The following is a 20,534-nucleotide window of genomic DNA, read 5'->3' as shown; positions in this document are numbered from 1 at the left end:
GATCAAAATAGTTTTAAAACCAAATAAGTACAAAGGTGACGGGCAACATATGTATACTACCATTTTATCTTTAAAAACACACAATTCATCCAATTAAAATTAAAGTATTTTGACAGAAGTCTTATTCATCCCAAGGTTATCTTCACATTGGATAATTTCGGGTGTCACATATCTCCAATGTTTGAGAACTATAGCCATCTAGATATATTGTGTCTATTGTATTTGTAAGCGTTATTTAGCTATCTTAATTTGTGTCACCTAAAACTCAGCTTTCAACGATACATGTTTGCATTGAATTTTGTCTAAGCCTGACCTTGTGGGGACAGGCTTTGATGTTAAACTTTTCTTAATGTTCATTTATCTATGACACAACACTCATCTCAAACCTGGAATAGGACATAAGTGTAAGTTTTCCTCAAATATTTTTGAAGAACAAAAAAAACAATTACAACTGTTATTCTTTTTAGTTGTAATTCTTTCTTCACTCCTTCTCAAAAGTATCTACTATCAATTCATTTTTTTTCACCAACGTATTGTTTTAAATTTTACTTTCATGGATATTTAATTTTGTGGTTTAGACAAAATCGGCATATAAACGTACATGTAATTTGTATTTTGCTAAAAATTTTAATACTTGATTAATTTTTACTCATGAATATTAAAATTATCCCACATTTCACTTAATATTCAGAAATTTCCATCTGTGATAGCGTCATTACTGCTCTAGCACTTCTCTGTATAAATCTAAATATTACATCTTTTTCAAATTGTAATGTGTAATTCATATTTACACATTGTTGCAATTGCATAATAAAATAAACAATTGCTTCACAAAAAAAAACTATTATCCGTAGCAGTGGAAAATAATATCGAAATAGACTGCAAGAGAAAAATCTGAACAGAACTGAAATTATCGCATGAAAATTATCTACAGACATTGTTCAGAATATTTCAATCGTGATCAGATCAAAAAGACCATTTTTCAAAACTTGACTACTACCAACCGTGTAGGTAAGTAGGAAGGTTTATTTGCAAATTCGCTGTTTTTTTTATATATATAAAAAGTATATTTTTTACATAAATAGGTCGTTGGTTTTCTTGTTTGAATTGTTTTACATTGTCTTAATGGGGCCTTTATAGCGGTATGGGCTTTGCTCATTGTTGAAGGGTGTATGGTGACATATAGTTGTTAATGTTTGTGTCATTTTGGTCCTTTGTGGATAGTTGTCTCATTGGCAATCATACCACATCTTCTTTTTTATACGTATACAAATGTTCATAATTGAGACTCATTTTTCTGCTTATAATAGCTTACTTATTTCACATTTACAATTTGGCTTGGTGTCATTTACTCATTATGCTTCTCTACCATATAATGCTTTTGTTGAGAAAGTGATGCATGTGGTAAATTGTTTGCATTTACACTTTTTTTTGAAAGCAGAAGACATTTTCAAATACTTTGAAAATACTTCTACAAGAAAGTTGCACATACATTTGGTTCCGCATAATTATTCTTCATTTTACAAAAACGGTTTATTCACACATTAAAAGAGAATATAAAAATATGAGACAAATATTGATTTTGTTTTAATGTTCTATCAGCTACATCCGCTTATAAAAAGTATCATGTGCCCATTTAAATGAAATTCATAAATTATACAACTGAAAGCATTAATGGAATGTACTGATTGATAGCGAGTATTGTGTCTTCAATATTTCAAAACTCAATCTATATAAGTAATGTATAATATCAATGTAACAAGCATTACTTGACATAAACCTGACCAATACAAATACATTGCACAACATCAATCGAACAGATTCTAGACATATAATTTTTCTAATGACAATTTAAAGGTAAAATACATTGATGTTTAATTGAAAATACAACGTGCAGTTCTCAAAAATCAAACAAGTGCTTTAAGAAAGCATCAATTAAACTAATATAAGTTTAAAAAAACAAATCATTACAAAATTATCCGTTTAAAACAAGATTCACATTCAAATGATAAGCATTGTGCTCTATGTTATGTAATGATATCAACGCATGCATAATAATTTGCTATGTATTTATAATGAAATCAAACATTTGTCTGATACAACAACACCTAATAAAGATCGATAATTTTTATCACTTGAAATAAATTTTAACAGTAATTTTATTAACATTAGCAAGCTTCTTTTACTTTGAGGGTTGTGGGCCATTTGTGAAAAAACAATTTCAAATTATTTGCCGAGCCAAATTTCATCATATTGCAAATTTAAAAATGAAAAGAAATGAAAACAAATGAATTGGCTGACTATTTTTAAATTATTTTCATAGCTCAAACGCCTTTACATTTAATAAATATTTAAATGAATTTCATTGCATATCCATTATACATTGTACCTTCATTTTGTGTCTTCTAACAAATGAATATTGTACAAAACACACTTTAATTTGAATCCTTCATTATGTAGCAGTAATTAATACTACTACTGTACAATTGTGTAACATATAGACATGGCCCAACTGAAAAACAATTAAATTTCATTTCACTCTTATTTGAATCTCATACAACATGGTCACCCTAAATAGCTTTTGAGTTTTAGACAATAATTTGCAGCTATTGATCAGTGCATACAGTATTAAAATTTAAACATTGATTATAAAAGAAAGATCAAAAGTTCAAGGGGGTCTGCATAACTGTTTTTGAATATTGATTAAACAAACTAATAAAATAAAGATTGCACATGGTACAATTAGTTTTATAAGTTTATAATGTTTTCAACCAACAATAATATATTTCCTACTTGATTATGCAATCATCAAATTTCCATTTATCAATTTCTGCAGAAGAATGTTTTAAGCCTTATTCATGTTATGCCAACTGACAGAAATCCCATCTTTCAATTTATCAGTATGTCTGTTCATATGAGTCATCTCCCATTTCTTCATCCAAGGTCCTTCCAATGCAGTCTCAAAGTCCCAGTCTTCTGATGGCTATAAAACAATGCAAGCATCATGAACAGTGAAGGCAAAGTATATCAAAAATATCGTTAAAATAATTTGGGCAAAATGAAATACGATAGAGAAGACAGTATTTCAACAATTTGAAGGGAGAATAAAAAATTAAATCTGATATCCAGAGAACAATACATATCTGTGGACTAACAAATACTAAAAAAAACATTTGGTGCACAGAGATTTTTTTACATCTTCAGGTAGTCCGATCTCTAATCACAATCACAATGATATATCAAGCTCAGAAATAATAGATGTCCTCCTTTCCAGTATAAGACACTCTACGTTCTGCCCAGCTTGTAAGAACTCGTATTTCGAGGAGTTAAAATTATAAAAATTTAAGTAAATACCCGTTTATTACAGAAAACGATGGCCTGTTTATACAAAATAATGGAATACAACACGTTTAATAATTTCTTGGAGGAATTATGCAACAAAGCTGACAGTTTTTCCCTTTATGCTAAATTTGTCCATTGTTTATTTGTAAATGGTGTATTCAGTCTATCTCAGTCGTCCATGACATTCAAAAGAAATAAAATAGCAAAAATAAGGAAAATTCAAAACGGAAAGTCCTTATCATATGGCAAAATCAAAAGCTTAAACACATCAAACAAATGGAGAACACTGGTATTTCTTTATGAAGAAAATTGTGGATTTAACCTCGTCTCAAACCTCTCACTTGTATGACAGTGGCATAGAACAGCATTATATTGGGTAAGCAAAACAAACAGACATAATAGGAAAGCAGTTTTTACGTTTTAAAGTCATGAGCAAAACCTGTCAAACAAAATGAATTTCTATTCATTTGTTAATCCCTTTATTGGAAATGATGCACTATTGATGAATAAGCTTTCAGAATCGCTACCTTAGAACAATTCCATTTGAATAGTAATCAACTCAGGGTTTCATTAGACTTTTGATTAATGTAAAACCAAATATTTGATTTAGCAATAGGAAGTTTAAACCAATAAGAGCATTTGTGAATTTCAGAATCACTTGATTCAAGTATCTCATACTGGTCATGTTGAAAGTTTACGTAAGACTATTTTTGAGTGAAGTGACTACAGATGCCTCACAACAGACTAGTAAACATAACCCAAATACTTACCGGAAGTACATCAGCCACAGCATCTCTCTGTTTTTCTCGTCTGTTGACACCATCAAATTCGGTCCAATCAATTTTATAGTCTGGGTCCTTTGCTGAGCGTAGTAATAAAGAACCTTTAAGTCCCCAGAATCCTGCTGGAAGGTCTGGTTTCTGCCACCTCAGGTCTAGACTCCACCTTATCTGGTTACTCATATTCGGTAAACTATATAAAACATAATTAATAAACTTTAGATTTCTTAATATGTCTTTATTATATAACTATTCTGTAAGAACTCACCTAAAAATTGGCAATGCAAAACTATGGGGTGTAATATATGAAATTTGTTTTAAGTAAATAAGGAATGTTTTCATGATGATGTAACCGCTTTTCTATCATATAAAATTATAAAGGGACATAACTGAAAAACGGTAATAGTAATACCAGAATTGGTACTTGATCTGTGTTTTGTAGCAATAACAATTGTGCATGAAGTTCATAACATTTGGTTGAGGCTAACTTAAGTTAAAGAACGTAAATAAAAATTCAGCAATTTTTCCATTAGTAAAGAGACATAACTCTAAACAAATAAAAGTGTCTCTCCGAAAATTCAAACTTGATCTCTTTTTTGTGGTAATAAGTATTGTGTATATGTGCCATATTATTTGTTAGAGGCAAACGAAAGGAAGACAACAGAAACGAAAAAAATCAGCATGTTTTCAAGAAGCATAACAGTTAAAATGATGCTACCAAAAATCAAACTTGATCTGTTTGTTTGGGTAATAAGCATTGTGTATAAGTGTCATAACATTTAGTTGAGGCAATCTTAAGTTACAGAACGGTAAACAACTGGTGGGCGTATGGACAGACGAACGTAAAACTTAATTAATCGTTATCACCAAACTATGGTAAGTTTTCCACTGGTCTGTTTTGTTTATCTCATTCTGTTTAAAGTTCGTATAGACTCACCTTCTGTGTGGTATAAGGTTATTCAAAAGAAGCATGCCTCCATAAGGTACAGGGACGGTGATTATATCCTTCTCCAAATCAATGTCTACAAATAAGTGTAAAAGAATAACGAGGGTCTAGATGGATGTCTTCTTTTTTGTCTTCTTTTTGTCTTCTTTTGTTTATTTTTCTTTGTTCTCATCTGGCATATATATAAACCAAAACATGCAATATAGCGCAGTACAAGTACCTTTTCTTTTGCTTTTTTTTCAACATGCCAGTCGTGTTTTAGTCTATTTCTATTGTTATCGTGTATAAACCAATCAGTCAGATATTTTCAATTAAAAACCAATACAACTATCTTTAAAAAAAAAAAGGATCGTTATCATAGGAACTAACGTCCTGAAAATAGAACATTCAATTTTGTTTCAGCATTATCTTCACTGATTCAGGTAGTTCCAGGAATAATTGTCTATAAACAATGTTTGGGTTTTTTTTTTAAGTGAGGTGTGATATTCTTCACAAACCTAATGTTTTCTCCATCTCTTTTTCTTCTAGCATGACATACCATGTATTGCCATAACAACATTGGTGAGTTGCAACAAGACCCTTCTGATGCCCTCCGCTTGCCACCTAAGTATAAAACCGATAAATCATACTGTATCAATAAACTACATTATTACTTAATTGTTTTTTGCCAAATCATTGAGATTACTCATTAGTAATTAGTTTTCTAAGTATATAGACATAAGCAGCTGTGGTATAAGTGCCAGTGAGACAACTCTCCATTCATGGCACAATTTGTGAATTCAAAGTAAACAATATAAAGTGATTCGTCGTCTAAACACATATGTTCACTATCTATGCAGGTGCTACTTTATCCTTTTTTAAATCTTCATCCATTCTTTGACATTTTTAAATGAGAACCTGTTCAAGACAGCATAAAGGAAAAAAAAGATAAACCAAATAAACAACAAAAATAAATATCAAAGATGTACAAGCACATCGTCATCAACGATAAGAATACTTGCATGGCCCACAACTGGACAATAATAAATTATCATTGTCACAGACATGAAGGTCTTTTTGACAAATAAACAATAGAGTTTTGTTTTCTTGAGTTCATAAAAACATTTGCATTCTTAAGTGAAAGTGCTGCCTATTTTTTGGTTACTTAAAGGATATAAAAATAATATTAACGACTAACATAACTAAAGAACATTGTGCAAAACAATAAAAGAAAGCAACAAACATCCAACAAAAACCAAAATCTACTCCAAATTAGGAATTATTAGAATCAGAAATAATCCTAAATTCTGAAAAAATGATGATAAATGTATGATGAAAACTGACTCGATCTAGGAGGGCTGTGCATGCATGCATGGCCAAGGGGTTAGATTGTACAAAAATTTTAGTAAAAGAAAAATTAACAGTAGCCAAGTGTGCATGGCTAACATATTGAGTTGGGATAGTTTTCTGCATACATTTCTTGTCAATCTTATTCCAGGTTCAAATAATATCTTGCTTTCAGACGAGATATATTTTTCTACACGTTTTTTCTTGAGTGTGATAAATAATATTTAAAACAAAAACACATAAAAAATAAATGGTGAACAAACCTGCATGCAACCATTTTTTTCAGTAGCATCTATCAATGGAATCCATGCTGTCGGCTGTAGGGTTTTGTAACAGTCATTGTCAAGGTAACCACAGTCTAGAAAAAAAGTAGTTTACACACGTACAATTACATATAGTAATTTCACTGGATGTGTTTACTTAGAATCTGAACATTGATGATACCTAGTGATATCCGGAAATTTTAAATTCTTGTGTTTAAAACTACACGATTCTTGTAGAAATTTTATCTATAACTGCAACTTACATGACTTACCAAGGTTGTGTTTAACTTTGCAACGAATAATTCTGTATCAAGAATTGCTTTTGTAAATAGAAGGTAAAATACACAGTTTAATATTCCTATGCAAATTTACTATATTTAGATACCTTGATGCCATGGTACGGTTGTTGCCTCGCTCTGAGGAGTTTTTGTACGCAAATTCCATACCGGATGTCCAGAAATTTCTGGGCCTATTAGCTGCTCTACAACATTTAACAGACGATCGTTTGTCCATAGATCTTTGAATGCCTGTAAACAGTTATACCATAAACATTAGAAAGTAAAAACAAAATAATTAAAAAACAAGAAATAAAAAGAAGAACAATGCAGTTCAATTTTGAAGGTATTCTGATATTATCTAGTCAGCAGGCAGAAAAGTAATGCCACAGACTGTCACCGACATAAAAACGGAAAAGAGAGGCGCATCATGTGAGGTAAAAAAAAATCCATTGTTTTTTTTCTTTTCGGTAATCTATCGGGAGTCATTCGCCTATGGTTTGTTCAGTAATTTATCGGCGAGTTTGTCATTCTAGACCGCGATAATTAACGTAATTTCACGCTCTTGACAAGCTTTGTGTATATATGTCTCTGTTGAAAGTTTGACGTAATAATGGATGCTCTACAGTGTGTTTTGATTTCGTTTTTTAATGAAGCACAACCTGTATCCATGTCTACATCAAGACAATTATTTCTCAATCGGTGAACATTTCACACTTTAACCAGGATGTTTCACAATGTTTTGCGACTGTTTAGTTTTATCAACAAGGCTACAAGTTTTAATAAAAGTAATAAATTCCCATTTATAACTGAACGTAACAAACCTGTGGTAAACCATCCCCTTTATGCATGAGAATGTTTGCTCCTGGCCATTCTGCCTCTATTGCTGTTAATCTCTCGTAAAATCCAAGTTCTCTGTATAAATCTGAAAAATCATATCTATATTGAAAGGAAAGTATAGTACAAATGTATATATACTTCTGAGTACAGGTTTTTTTCTACTATTCTGTACTCTAACATTCTAATAGACTTTTTGATTAGTAGTTTGCTTTAGCATGTTAAGGTTCAGTGCCAAACATGTCATGCATTTTTTAACTGGGATTAAATTAATTGTCCCAAATTGACCTATCGATGTCTTTTGAATTTTGAGTCGTTGAGTTTCTGACTAATTGGTGTATAACCTACATGTCTTTTTTTTCTTTTCTTTTTTTTTTTTTTTTTTTTTTATCTTATATTTGTTTTTCAATAGTCAGGATTTAACATACATGTACCCCTACACTCCACCTGACAATGGTATCAAGAGGTTACACATTATAGAAAATAATTCTGTATACAATTTATATCACTGACAATTTGATTTTTACCATTATAGTTTTATGGTTACATATAAGGTATTTCATTTGGTAATATTCTCTCGCTCTCTTCATTTTATGTTTTGCCTTGAAGTCATCTTACTCAGTCTCTTCGATCATAATAATAATAAATTCTTTGTTTAAAGAGGGCATTTCAATTAGTACGAATCTAATTTTCATTGAGCCCAGAATCTTCCTCTCGTTTTTTTTAAAAAACTTTTAAAATAAAATAAAAACTGCCTTTGAACCAAGTGAATTTTAAGGCTTAACAAAACTATACTAAGATTTTCAAAACATGAAATTGGGGGATAATCGACCGTCAGACAAACGGATATAACATCTTGTTTTCTCTATTATCGTCTGGCTATATATTTTTCTTCCAATTTAGCTTAATGTCTAAACCCGAACTGAAAAACGGGACATACGAACTTATCATCTCGAAATCGACAAAAATACTAAAATCTCTGTGTTTTATGTTGAAGTACCAACTTCCAGTACAAATAGATAAAGGGAGATGACGTGTGAGTGCCAATGAAACAACTCAATATCTAAATAACAATTTATAAAAGTAATCCATTATTATAAGGTCAATGTACGGCCTTCAACACGGAGCCTTATGCATCTATTTTCATCTTATAATAAACTTACTCTTAATTCTCTTTGTTTTATACAACTTTTGTGCAAGACATTCAAGCTGATCATTGACAGCATCTTTACAGGGTTCTAACTCGTCTGTTGTGAAGAATTTTTCAATAACGACATATCCCTGAAACATACAATCAAATTTTATACACATAAGTAGTATACCTAAAAGGACAAAATTATTTTTCATTTACCTGTATATTTTATTAAAACCGTTTTTTTCAAAAGCGATTATTTTCGAAGGGTTTGATATTTCGCAGTGGTGTCTTGCCATGGTTTTGTTTGGACTTGTTTGTTTGCTTTTTGGCCTTGAATGTTTGTCCCTAATATTTTATTATCTGTGCATCTTAATTCAGATATCGCAGATCAAAGGACAAGGTTCACTTATGGCACACAAAGGCTTAAAACATCAACTTTATCATAAAACAACAAAAAGGTCACAATTTGGTTCCTAAATGGGTCTATTTCAAAAGCCTAAATGCTAAATAAATCAGTTATTTTCATAAAAATACATTATATTCTCCAAAGTAAGTCCATTTTGTCACAATATGATGATTATGTGCAATTTTCAGTCCCAAAAGCTTAAGAAAAATCTTTGCCTCCACCTACGATCCGAAATGTTTTGTGACCAAAAGATTCCAATTTTTATAGAGAATTCATCGATATAAAAACGTTTTGGATCGTAGATTTTGCCAAAAACACTCAAAAATATGTTAAAAAATACCAAAATTGACCTTAAAATACAAAAAGTGTTTATTCAAGGGGTTATATCTTTATAAATTTCAAAGGAAGGTGTTATAAAAATATATTTTTGTCTTAATAGTATTATCAGAAGTATTTCAATATGAAATTTGTAACTTTTTGGCCCGATTTAAAAGTCATCAAAAGTTGAGGGCCAGTTTTAACCCTTCGTGAACGTTCATAGTGTGTTAATTTACGTTTGATTGAGTTAAGCCTGCCAATTGATATTTTATCGTATGTTTTTCTATGTTGTGATGTTCTGCTATTGTTTCATAAAAAGGGAGAAGGTTTGGTACCAGTAAAACATATAATCCCGCTGCCAATGTTTGCACCTGTACTAAGTCAGGAATCTGATGTTTAGTAGTTGTCGTTGGTTTATGTAATTTATACATGTTTCTCATTTCTCTTTTTTTATATAGATTAGACCGTTGGTTTTCCCGTTTGAATGGTTTTACACTAGCAATATAGGGGCCCTTTATAGCTTGTTGTTCGGTGTGAGCCAAGCTCCGTATTGAAGGCCGTACATTGAGCTATAAGGTTTACTTTTATAAATTGTTATATGGATGAAGAGTTGTCTCATTGGCACTCACATCACATCGTCCTTTATCTAATCAAGTAAATGAGGGAATGACCATTTGAATAGTTTAAAAGGCAGGAGGATGTTTTGATGATTGGTTATAACAAAAGCAGACATGGTATGATTGCCATTGAGACAACTCTCCACAAGAGACCAAATAGCACAAACATTAACAACTATATGTCACCGTACGGTCGTCAAAAATGGAAAAAAAACCGTACCGCATAGTGAATCCGGGTCCGTTCGCCCTGATTCACGTTCGCCATACTACGTGTTCGCCCTGATACCTGTTCGCCCAGGGTCCATTCGCCCAGATTTTTATTTTTTTCTGTTTGTTGTCCATTCGCATAATTTTAAGTATTTGAACAAAATATGTTAAAGTTTGTTAACAAATTGACAGAATATTTATATTGCCGCAATCATTTTATCATTTTCTCTTTGATTTACAGAGTAGAATTGGTATACAATGTATTTCTCTTTATTGATATTTGTTAAAAAAATAATTGTATTCAGTCAGAGACATATAATATATTGTATTATATGTCTCTGATTCAGTCAATCATGAATGTATGCAGTATAACTGAGACTAGGACTGTCTCCGAGTATAATAATGAACTTGTAAATCCGTTTCAGGATTTACAGTTCGTACATCATTGTGTTTATTAATTTCAAGCTGAATATGTTATCAAAACAAAACGTTTGATTTTTATTAATAATCCATCAAAAGACAAGTATCACAATAATCAGCGATCCGAATTATTTTGTCATTGAACAATTAACGATCCTAAACAAGCCATAAACTTTTGAATATTTCCCTGTTTCAATAAATTTCAAGAATATAGAAATATCGGAATAAGTTTTTTCAACTTCAATGCCCTGAATATCAATATTTTTTAGTAGGGCGAACGGACTCTCTGGGCGAACGAACTCAGGGCGAACGTACCCAGGGCGAACATGTTAGCAATAAAAGGCCCCGACACAATGTAAAATTCAAACGAGAAAACTAACGGCCTAATTTATGTACAAAAAATTAACGAAAAAACAAATATGTAACACATGTTCAAACGACAACCATTGAATCACAGGCTCCTGACTAGGTACAGGTACATACATACAGAATGTGGCTGAATTAAACACGTATGCAGGATCCCAACCCTTCCCCTAAACTTGGACATTGGTATTACAGTACAACTTAAGAACGAACTATGAAAATCAGTTAAAAAAAGGCTTAACTCATCAGATGAACACAAATACAAATTCTACACAGAGTGGACGCGGCCGGGTTCTTGTATACCCCAACAACAAACGACACTAGGTTCATATTTGACAGTACTCCCAGTTACTGGCAGCTAGCTCAAAGCTTCTTACAACTAATAAAAAAATTAATGCATCTAAGACTTAATTAGCAATCAGTACACATCCCACATCCAATGAATTAAGTGTAAAGACGTCAAATACAGTCTGAGTAAAACATGACCTTGTGCAATGAATCTTCATTTTCATATGTTGCTAAGCATGCTTATTTTTCTTCTCGCTGTTTTTTGTCACTTTAGAACATTTTTTTCGTGCTTTTTGTGTATTTTCATTCCTTCCTATCCAAGGTTATTTTATTTCCAGCCCTATAAATCGTGGCAAGGCCAGGATGTTCATTTTCAATATCCCTTCACGCTCTCCCGAAAATCAAATTGTCGTTCTTATGAGGTTTAGGCATAATCGTTAAGCCTATTTTTACGGCATGTCATTACTTTAAAAAGGGTCAACTTTTGTTCTGTAGAGCATGATATGAAGGAGTTATGTCCATAAAGGTCAAAGTTTTCATCTAAACTTACTTGTAATGTGCAAAGTACGTGGATGTTTATGTATCTTTTGTGTAATAGATTACAATATCGGTCAATAAGTTACCAGTTAGAATTCAAAACTTTAGAGTTATTATGTTGAGAAACATTCAAGTATGTATGCAATGTACATGTACTAAAATTTCACTACGAAATCTTACATGGATGCATAGAGAGTTGTCTCATTTCCAATCATGCCACTGTGACACCTCTTTATTTATATCGTACAATATGGCTGTTATAGTGGAACATATACACATGGAAAAAAGTATTGCAACACCAAATTGAAACTGAAATAAAAAAAAAATACTTTTTATTTTTTTGTGATATAATTTGGTAAAATAGAACTACTTACACATTATTTAAGTATCACCTGAGTTTAATCAATAAATATCGACTCGGTAAGTTTTTATCTGCACATGCAGCTATTGTACCCGTAAACAGCAAAACAGCTGTTTTCATCCTCATTGTTTTCAAAACTTAAATTAACCAAGTTTTTGAAGTTATGTGATTGACACCTTGTAATGGGTCCTCGACAACTCTAAACTGCAGCAAGATGACAGATTGTCAGCTTGAGAGAAGCAGGGATGTCGCTGTAACAACTGCACGTATTGTTGGTCATCACCATTCCACTATATGTCGTTTTGAGAATAAAAAATGGCACTAAACGATGTTAAAGACCTTCCGAGATAAAGAAGACCCCCTATACAATTTGCTAGGGAAAATCAAGAATAATAACGGTTGGTCAGAAGGAAACCCATTGCATACAATACAATCCCAAAAAGAGAGTGGTGGGCATACAGGAGCCTTTTAACAAGAACTGTTCGAGATCGACTCATCGCTACTGGTTATCGTGCGATAAAACCATTTCGGAGACCTTTGCTTACAAACAGACACACAGTTTTCCAAATCCAATGTAGTGCAGAGCTCGCTAAAGTTGAAAATTAGCATTTTGGAGGAAGATTCATTGATCCAATGGAATTCGGGTCATCTTCCTTGGACTGATCGTAGCCCAGATTTGAACCATATCGAGCATATATGGGACACTTTTGAGCGGAAAGTGCGCGAAAGGACACCCAGTTCAAACACATCATGAAATAAACAATACCCTTCATCAGAAATGGTTGCTGCTACCTTAGCAACAAATTAGTCGATTTTTGGCAGGAATCAGAAGACGTTAAGATGCTGTTATCCGTTTGAATAGAGGCTGCGCATAAAGTACTTATTCTTTGGCGTATAACGATCAACCATGATATGAACAGTCACCTGAAGATTAATTTTGAAATGTCTGACATTGTAAAGTTCGACTACAGTCAAAGTTGTAAAAGGCATTTTTTTGTACAAAAAAACGCTTCATTTTGTTATTAAAATTGTGGTAATACATAAATCATTTTTTTTTCAAACATTTTTTGTTCGTTTCAATGCCAATGTTGTCATAAAATATGTTTCAAAAATATTATACAAATATCTTATTATATATCATTCAAAAAAAGAGGCTGATTTTTCAAGTTTTGAAAAATCAAGGTGTTGCAATACTTTTGTCCATGTGTATAGTATGATACAGGGCTCTACGAGGGAAAATAGACCAGAAATTATCTGGTTTGTCGCAACAAATTCATAAACTCAGTGTAAAAACACAGTCAAAAATACATTACACAAATAAACAATTACCATCTACAGTTATCTATGACCACACTTTTATTTGTCCGCTATAATAATACGTTTTTGTTTACATAAAGTTAAACATACAATCAAACGTACAACGTAATATTAGAGATTTCCAATAAAATGACATACGTACATAACTCGACGTACGCACGTAACGGGACCGGTTGTTGCTAACCAATTAATTTTGTTAAATGCGTTACTCAAGTTTTAACTAAGTATTCCTTAACTATTACACCCATTCATAATAAGTTTTATCAATATAAAATATTTCTAAGATGATGAAAAACGAAAGAAATCATGATTTGTATATATCACGTGATTATTGAGATTCCCGCCTAAACTTCACTGTCATAAGACCACGTATATATACGCAGGATGAGGCATGGACATGTTTAATTTCTACTTTCTTTTTGGCTAATTATTATATATTTAATTGATCCAACTTTTTGTGTACTATACATATGTGGATATCTATTTTTCTTTTTTTCTTTTTGGGCTACTTGTTTGTTATCTATATCAACCACACTTGCAATAAAATGCATTAGTATTAAAAAAAAACATACTATAGATTCTTTATCTACGTATTCTTTGAGAACTTAAATAGTTCTCGTTTAACTTTTTTTTTTTTTATCTCATTGTTTGTATTGTATTATGAAAAAAATTATTGATGTTGTAATGTTTATGCCCTTTGGGGCCCATAATTGGAAAATAAAATATCTTATCTTATCTTATCTATCTTATACGTATCTGTACCTATCATACGATTCATAGGAGTTGTCTTTCATGGTTTTGACAATGACAATGAGTTTAGGTATACTTAAACAAAAACCTCGCCCCATAATTTGGTAAAGGTAAAAACGAAAAAGTACTTTTGAAAAATAGATAATTCATATGAATGTCTGTCCACATCAAATTATCTTCAATTAAATTATAGAAAAATATTATTTTGTTTTACCTTTTACATTCGGGTGTGCTGAACGTTAAATCTTTTAAAAACAATAAAAAGGCAACCTTCTCGCTTTGGAATTTGTTATTTTAATATTTGTATGCTAAATGTCGTCTCGGTAGTTTTTAAAATTCATAATGTGAGAAGAACTAAAATATGGTTCAAGTGAAATGACAAAAAATGGTGGGTGTGTTTGATTACAAGTTGCTAATTTACTTTTTCTATTATAGTATTTATCTGAATAAAGTCATTCAAAGTTTAATGGCAAAATATTTAAAGAGTAAAAAAAACCCAGTTGTGGTTGAATTTTACTGAAGGCATATTCCAGCAACAATGCGTGTTCAAATAGCAAAACATGCATGCAGTGTATGCTCCCCTCCGTCACGCTTCAATGCAGTAGGACGAAATACGCTGAGTTAGGTCAGTCAGGATCCTACTTCGTCAAAATTATCTCCCCATTACGCCAGTTCATTTTCACAATCGTATAAATGGAAGCCATTGTAGCGATGACGCGCTACCAATTTTGCTCTTGGAAACCGATAAATTTATACACATTGCACCAATACGATCCTTATATGTCAGTTATATTTTAAAAGACAAATGTATCAACTACCTAATGAGCATCAGTTAATGATCTTGTCTGCATTGATTCAACTTAAAACTATTGTCTGATCGGTTGTCAGGTGGAATTTTCAAAAAATCATTAACATTTAAAAAAAAATCTAATTAAATATTTCGTGGAAGGGCAGACTAGATTTTTTTAGTGGTTGAAGACTATAAACCCTAGTTATCACACACAAAAAATAAGATTTTTTCGAAGATATGCATTTTCATCATCCAACTTGTAAGACTGTCGTCAAGTACTTTCAGTAAAAAAATAGCTATTCGAACACACCTTCCCTGTTTTTGTGACTCATTAGATAGGTATTTCACTTGACCCATATATTTCATCTTTTAGTACTGTTTTTTTTTTGTGTTATAAAGTCAACCTGTAGCTTTAATATATAAAAATGATAGAATCTGAAGCGAGAGGATGTATGAAATATTCTTACTTTGTACGATATCAAGACAAAATACTCAACTCAAACACGCCCTAACATAAAAAGGTGCACTCGATTTTCTCTTTTCGATACAATTGTTACCTATTTTTGGAATTTTTTCTTCAGTCACATAATGGAAGGGCAGACACGAAAATTACTGAACTAATAGATTGATATGATTTCCGTCCGTGGTAATTTTTTTCAAAAAAATCGGAGGTTATGCATTTTTGTCATCCAACTTGAAAGATACCCATGTCATCGACTTGATATCTAATTGTTCTGCTTAACCATGTACTAGATAAATTGAAAACTTATGCAAATTGTGTTTTTGAAATAAAACACCTCGTAATTGAGAAGAAAATTTCAGTTTTGTTTGTTTCTATTAACTTTAAAAAAATTGTTACTATAGTAAACAATACAGTTAACATTTATCGCCTTCTCTAATAGAGAGCTTCGATTCTTTTGTTCTATTTCAACCTGGTTTCCGACTGAGGTCGGTTATGTCGAGTAAAGTCATTTTATTGGAAATCTCTAAAATTAGGTCATTCAAACTAAAATGAACTAATATTACGTAGTACTACTTAGTCCGACACAAATAAAATACTATACTCTTAAAAGGATAAAAATAAGAAATTGATTGTTAAAGTATGTAGACAATAATTATAGATATTAAGACACGTATTATAATTCAAATATTCAAATATTTTATTGGACAAAGCACATATGATACAATGCGTATTCCAAGATATAAACACATTAAACATGACAATTTATGCAAATACAACATAAAGAAAACATTTGAAGTACCAATTATATATATAATATCACAGTATTACATAGTATTATACTTATGGTAGACCAACTGACATTAGATTATTATTACGAGCTTCAAAAGCTTGACTTAAATAACTACATATTTGTCTGGTGTTAACTAGATTTACTGGATTAAGTAAATAGATCGTTGATTGAATATTATCATCATTATTAAGGTTTTTGAAAATATCAAACTTCTCTCGAAGGTCTTTATATAGAGGACAATGTAAAAGAAAATGAACTTCATCTTCCACTTTATCTTTACAAAGTTTGCAGTATCTTTCACTTGCTAAAATTTTTGGTTTGCTATACCTCCCAGTTTCAATTGCAAGTGAATGTGCACTTATTCTAATTTTTGTAAGCAGTGACCTATCATATTTTTTAATATCAAATCTTAAGTAAGCTTTCAAGTCAAATGATGAGCACATTTTACTATAAAATCTTAGTTTACCTGTGTTATTAGATTTAATATTCTCAAGTTGACCCAAAATCTTGCATTTATAAAAGTTTTTCAGTGAGTCCTCAAACATATTATGTGATATTTGAAGTGAATCAAAGTTGATTAACTTTTTTAATTTATGTAAGGACTGTACCCAGCAAGCGCTCTTTAGTGTATACAATTTTTTATCTTCAATGAATGCAGATTTTAATAGATCAAATTTTGGGTTGTTTCCAACTTCAATGTCAGTTAATCTAGCATAGTATTTAAACATTAGTTTATATGATATAAAACACACTGGATATAGCTCAAGTTCTGTACGTAAAGCTAAATTGGAAGCCTTACCATGAACACCAAGAACATTTTTCATAATCATATTCTGAACCTTTTCAAATGGTAGTTTATCAGCAGTGTCAAGATTTATATTAAAATCTGAGATCCAAATTTCAGATCCATAAGTCATAATTGGTGAAATTAATGAGTTGAAAAGTCTTACCCATTTTTCCACTGCAATACAATTAGAATATGGTAATTTTGATTTCAAGGCGAAATATGCCTTACGTGCTTTATCAGCAAGATTTTCAGCTGCTATATTAAGTTTACCTCTATTGTTGAAGACTATACCTAAGTATTTATATTACGTAGCAGATTCTAATGGTTGGGGACCAAAATAAAAATAATGTTTATCTAATAAAGATCTATTTTTACTATTTGATAAAATCATAGTTTGTGTTTTCTTGGTGTTCACATTTAGGCCCCAATCAATACAAAAGGATTGTAAGGCATCCACACAGTGTTGCAAGCCATTAGGTGTTTCTGAAATTAAGATTAAATCATCTGCATAAAGAAGATGACTAAAGTTATTCTGATTTAAATTAACTGGATCAGACAAAACAGGGTTGAAATAGGAATCTATGTCATCGACAAAAATATTAAAAAGGGTGGGGCTAAGACTGTCCCCCTGTTTCACCCCTAAATTAGCATGGAATGATTCACTAATAAATCCATCTGTTTTACAACAATATAATGTATTACTATACATATGTTTTAACAAGTCATAAAATTTCCCACCTATTCCCTTTTTGAGCAATTTATGTAGTAATGCCTTTCTTACAACACTGTCGAATGCCTTTTTAAAGTCCACAAAACAAATGTAAAGATTTTTCTTACACTTATTTAGATATTTATTAATTAAAGTTTTCATTATGAATATATGGTCACTTGTTCTATATCCTTCACGAAAGCCACCCTGATTGGCACTCAACAAGTCTTTAGACTCTATGAACACAGTTAATCTGATATGTACATATTGTATTAAAACTGTGTAATTGGTACAGACACGTAGTAGGGGACTTGTTGTAGCAAATTCGAGGTTTTGTCACAAATTGTGATTTTGTAGTTTTACCAAAAATTTAACACATACGTTTAAATATTATATCTTATTATTAGTAAAATTGAAAATAAATGAACTTTTTGCTTCTTTTGAGTAGCAAGGTTTATGTCTTTGATGCTATCATTTAGCTGCAAATTCTATTTTAGTTGAAAATATGGCTTTACATAATGAACTGATACTTTCTTAACAGATTTACCCCACTCGGCCAGCAGTGGGATTATTTGTCCTATAAAGTTCAAGGTTTCATCTTTCAGATTATGTAATAAAATTCTACTGTTCGGGGTGTTGAAATTAGTGGGGATTATTAAAATAATGATACTTAACGAAGTGAATTTTGGGAAGGAAATTGAGGTATGATACTTTAACAAGTGATTTTTATGTCATTATCCTAGATTCAGTACAAGATCATCATATCAACACAAATGTTGGTTCTGATAATTTTAGAAACATAATTAGTCCCCGGATCATTAGTATTCTTTTGGTTTTTAAAGATAAAATAAAATTTTATCACTGCTTCTAGTGATTTATTTTTACTACTTAAATAGAGGCGGAGATTTTACTATGTTTTTTTTTTTGCTTCATTTTAACATAAACTTTACTGGGGCTTCAAACATGTCAAAAGACCTAAACTTCTTTTTTTTTTTCTCCCTTCCTGTCTCAAATAATATTTCAATAATAGACATGATCAGATGATAGAGCTCTCCACTATCATGACTATCAATTAACTATGATCAGTGACCGCTCTGACAGTGTAGATAGTAAAACAATATATGGTAATTAGGAATGCTATTTCTAGATATTATATAGTCTAAGGAAAAGAAAAAAATAACGGATTTTCATAAAGGGGGAGTGAAAAAATATTATCCTGCCAAGAAGAATTTGATGTGATCGATTTGGAGTCTACTCGGAACTCGCTGTATGACATCCTTTGTCCAATAACACTTTAGTTAAACAAATTGTTATTATATAAATGTATGTGTGTAAACAAAAAAATTGTATGATGTATGTGTGCAGTAGAAACATTGGCCATTATTATCATGTTTAGAAAAGTAAGACAATGACCTGTTTAGAAAAGTTACGGGTAAGGCGAATTCTAAAATCTACAATAGAGTAAAACGATGTGATATAATAAATAAATAAATGATATAAGTGTACTACAATGTCAATTATAACGTCAGATAACATAATTGTTTTGTTTAACAAAATTATTGATTGCTGTAAGAACTTACCTTTGTGAAAAATTGTTCTATTTCCTCATCGGAGAGCTGACCAGGTTTTTGTTCTTTTATTTTAGGTCTGGCATTGAGATTGAAATGATCAGGAAAACATTCCCCTGTAAATCCATGCTTTACTTCTGTCGGCATATTTTCTAAGTCTTAGATGCGTAATTTTTCAAAGTTATATTTTTATTTCATGACCCGGATTTGAACGTGATTGTTACTATTTATAGCATGTCACTGATATTTACTGTAGACACAATACACCTATCCACTATCCTGTCAATCATCAGTTAATTGACCAATCACATGTGGTCAATTTACCACATGTGTAAACATTTGATAGCAGCACGTGTTGTCGGACATAACCTCGGTCAAGCTTTCTTATCTGAGCAGTTAATTTGATAGAAATGTTTTGAAATTTTTGCAATTAAATCATTAATAATATTGTTTTAGGGAAAGGAATCAATGTAAGAGGGTAGAGGAAGGTCAAGTTGTAAATTTTCAACAAAATAAAAGTTTATATTAATGAATGACAGTAATCAATTAAAAGGGAATTGGATGGCAGAGCTTATTATTTTTAAAATATTGTTTATTTAAACAAAAATTGAAGAAAAATATATCTTCTGAAACACGAGATTTTAATTGGTTTACAAATTGAATTAGAATTGAAATCGATATTTTTTTCATTCATTTAAGAATTTTTTATACTATAAAACATCCAAGTTGGTATGTATTATTTCTTGAAATTACATAATATATATCATAATGTTAAGATTCAGCAACTAAAGAATTTAATACAAAAATGAAAGTATTTATGTTCGTACTGTCTTCATTGTTAGAATTTGTTAAAAGATGGACACTGGAATAAAAATAATAAAAAGATGTATTTCAATAGATGCTTCATAATAAGTATAATAATAATTAATTTTGATATGAC

The 20,534-nt window shown here is 31.1% G+C and overlaps 1 protein-coding gene across 1 annotated transcript; it reads right to left on the bottom strand.

Moving 5' to 3' along the window:
- Positions 1-1,568: 1,568 nt before the first annotated feature.
- LOC134707339 (uncharacterized) lies at positions 1,569-19,923 on the bottom strand. The gene is made up of 9 exons (XM_063567015.1): positions 19,607-19,923; positions 8,932-9,049; positions 7,756-7,856; positions 7,042-7,183; positions 6,657-6,751; positions 5,565-5,670; positions 5,059-5,143; positions 4,113-4,314; positions 1,569-2,983 (listed from the first exon to the last, which is right to left on the bottom strand). Exons 1-9 carry the CDS (start codon positions 19,739-19,741, stop codon positions 2,846-2,848), a joined length of 1,122 nt encoding a protein of 373 aa, XP_063423085.1. The 5' UTR covers positions 19,742-19,923; the 3' UTR covers positions 1,569-2,845.
- Between the last annotated feature and the right edge of the window lie 611 nt (positions 19,924-20,534).

The sequence above is a fragment of the Mytilus trossulus genome, chromosome 2, assembly GCF_036588685.1.
Source record: "Mytilus trossulus isolate FHL-02 chromosome 2, PNRI_Mtr1.1.1.hap1, whole genome shotgun sequence".
Lineage (NCBI taxonomy): Eukaryota > Metazoa > Mollusca > Bivalvia > Mytilida > Mytilidae > Mytilus > Mytilus trossulus.
This window is presented reverse-complemented; position numbering and strand designations above follow the sequence as displayed.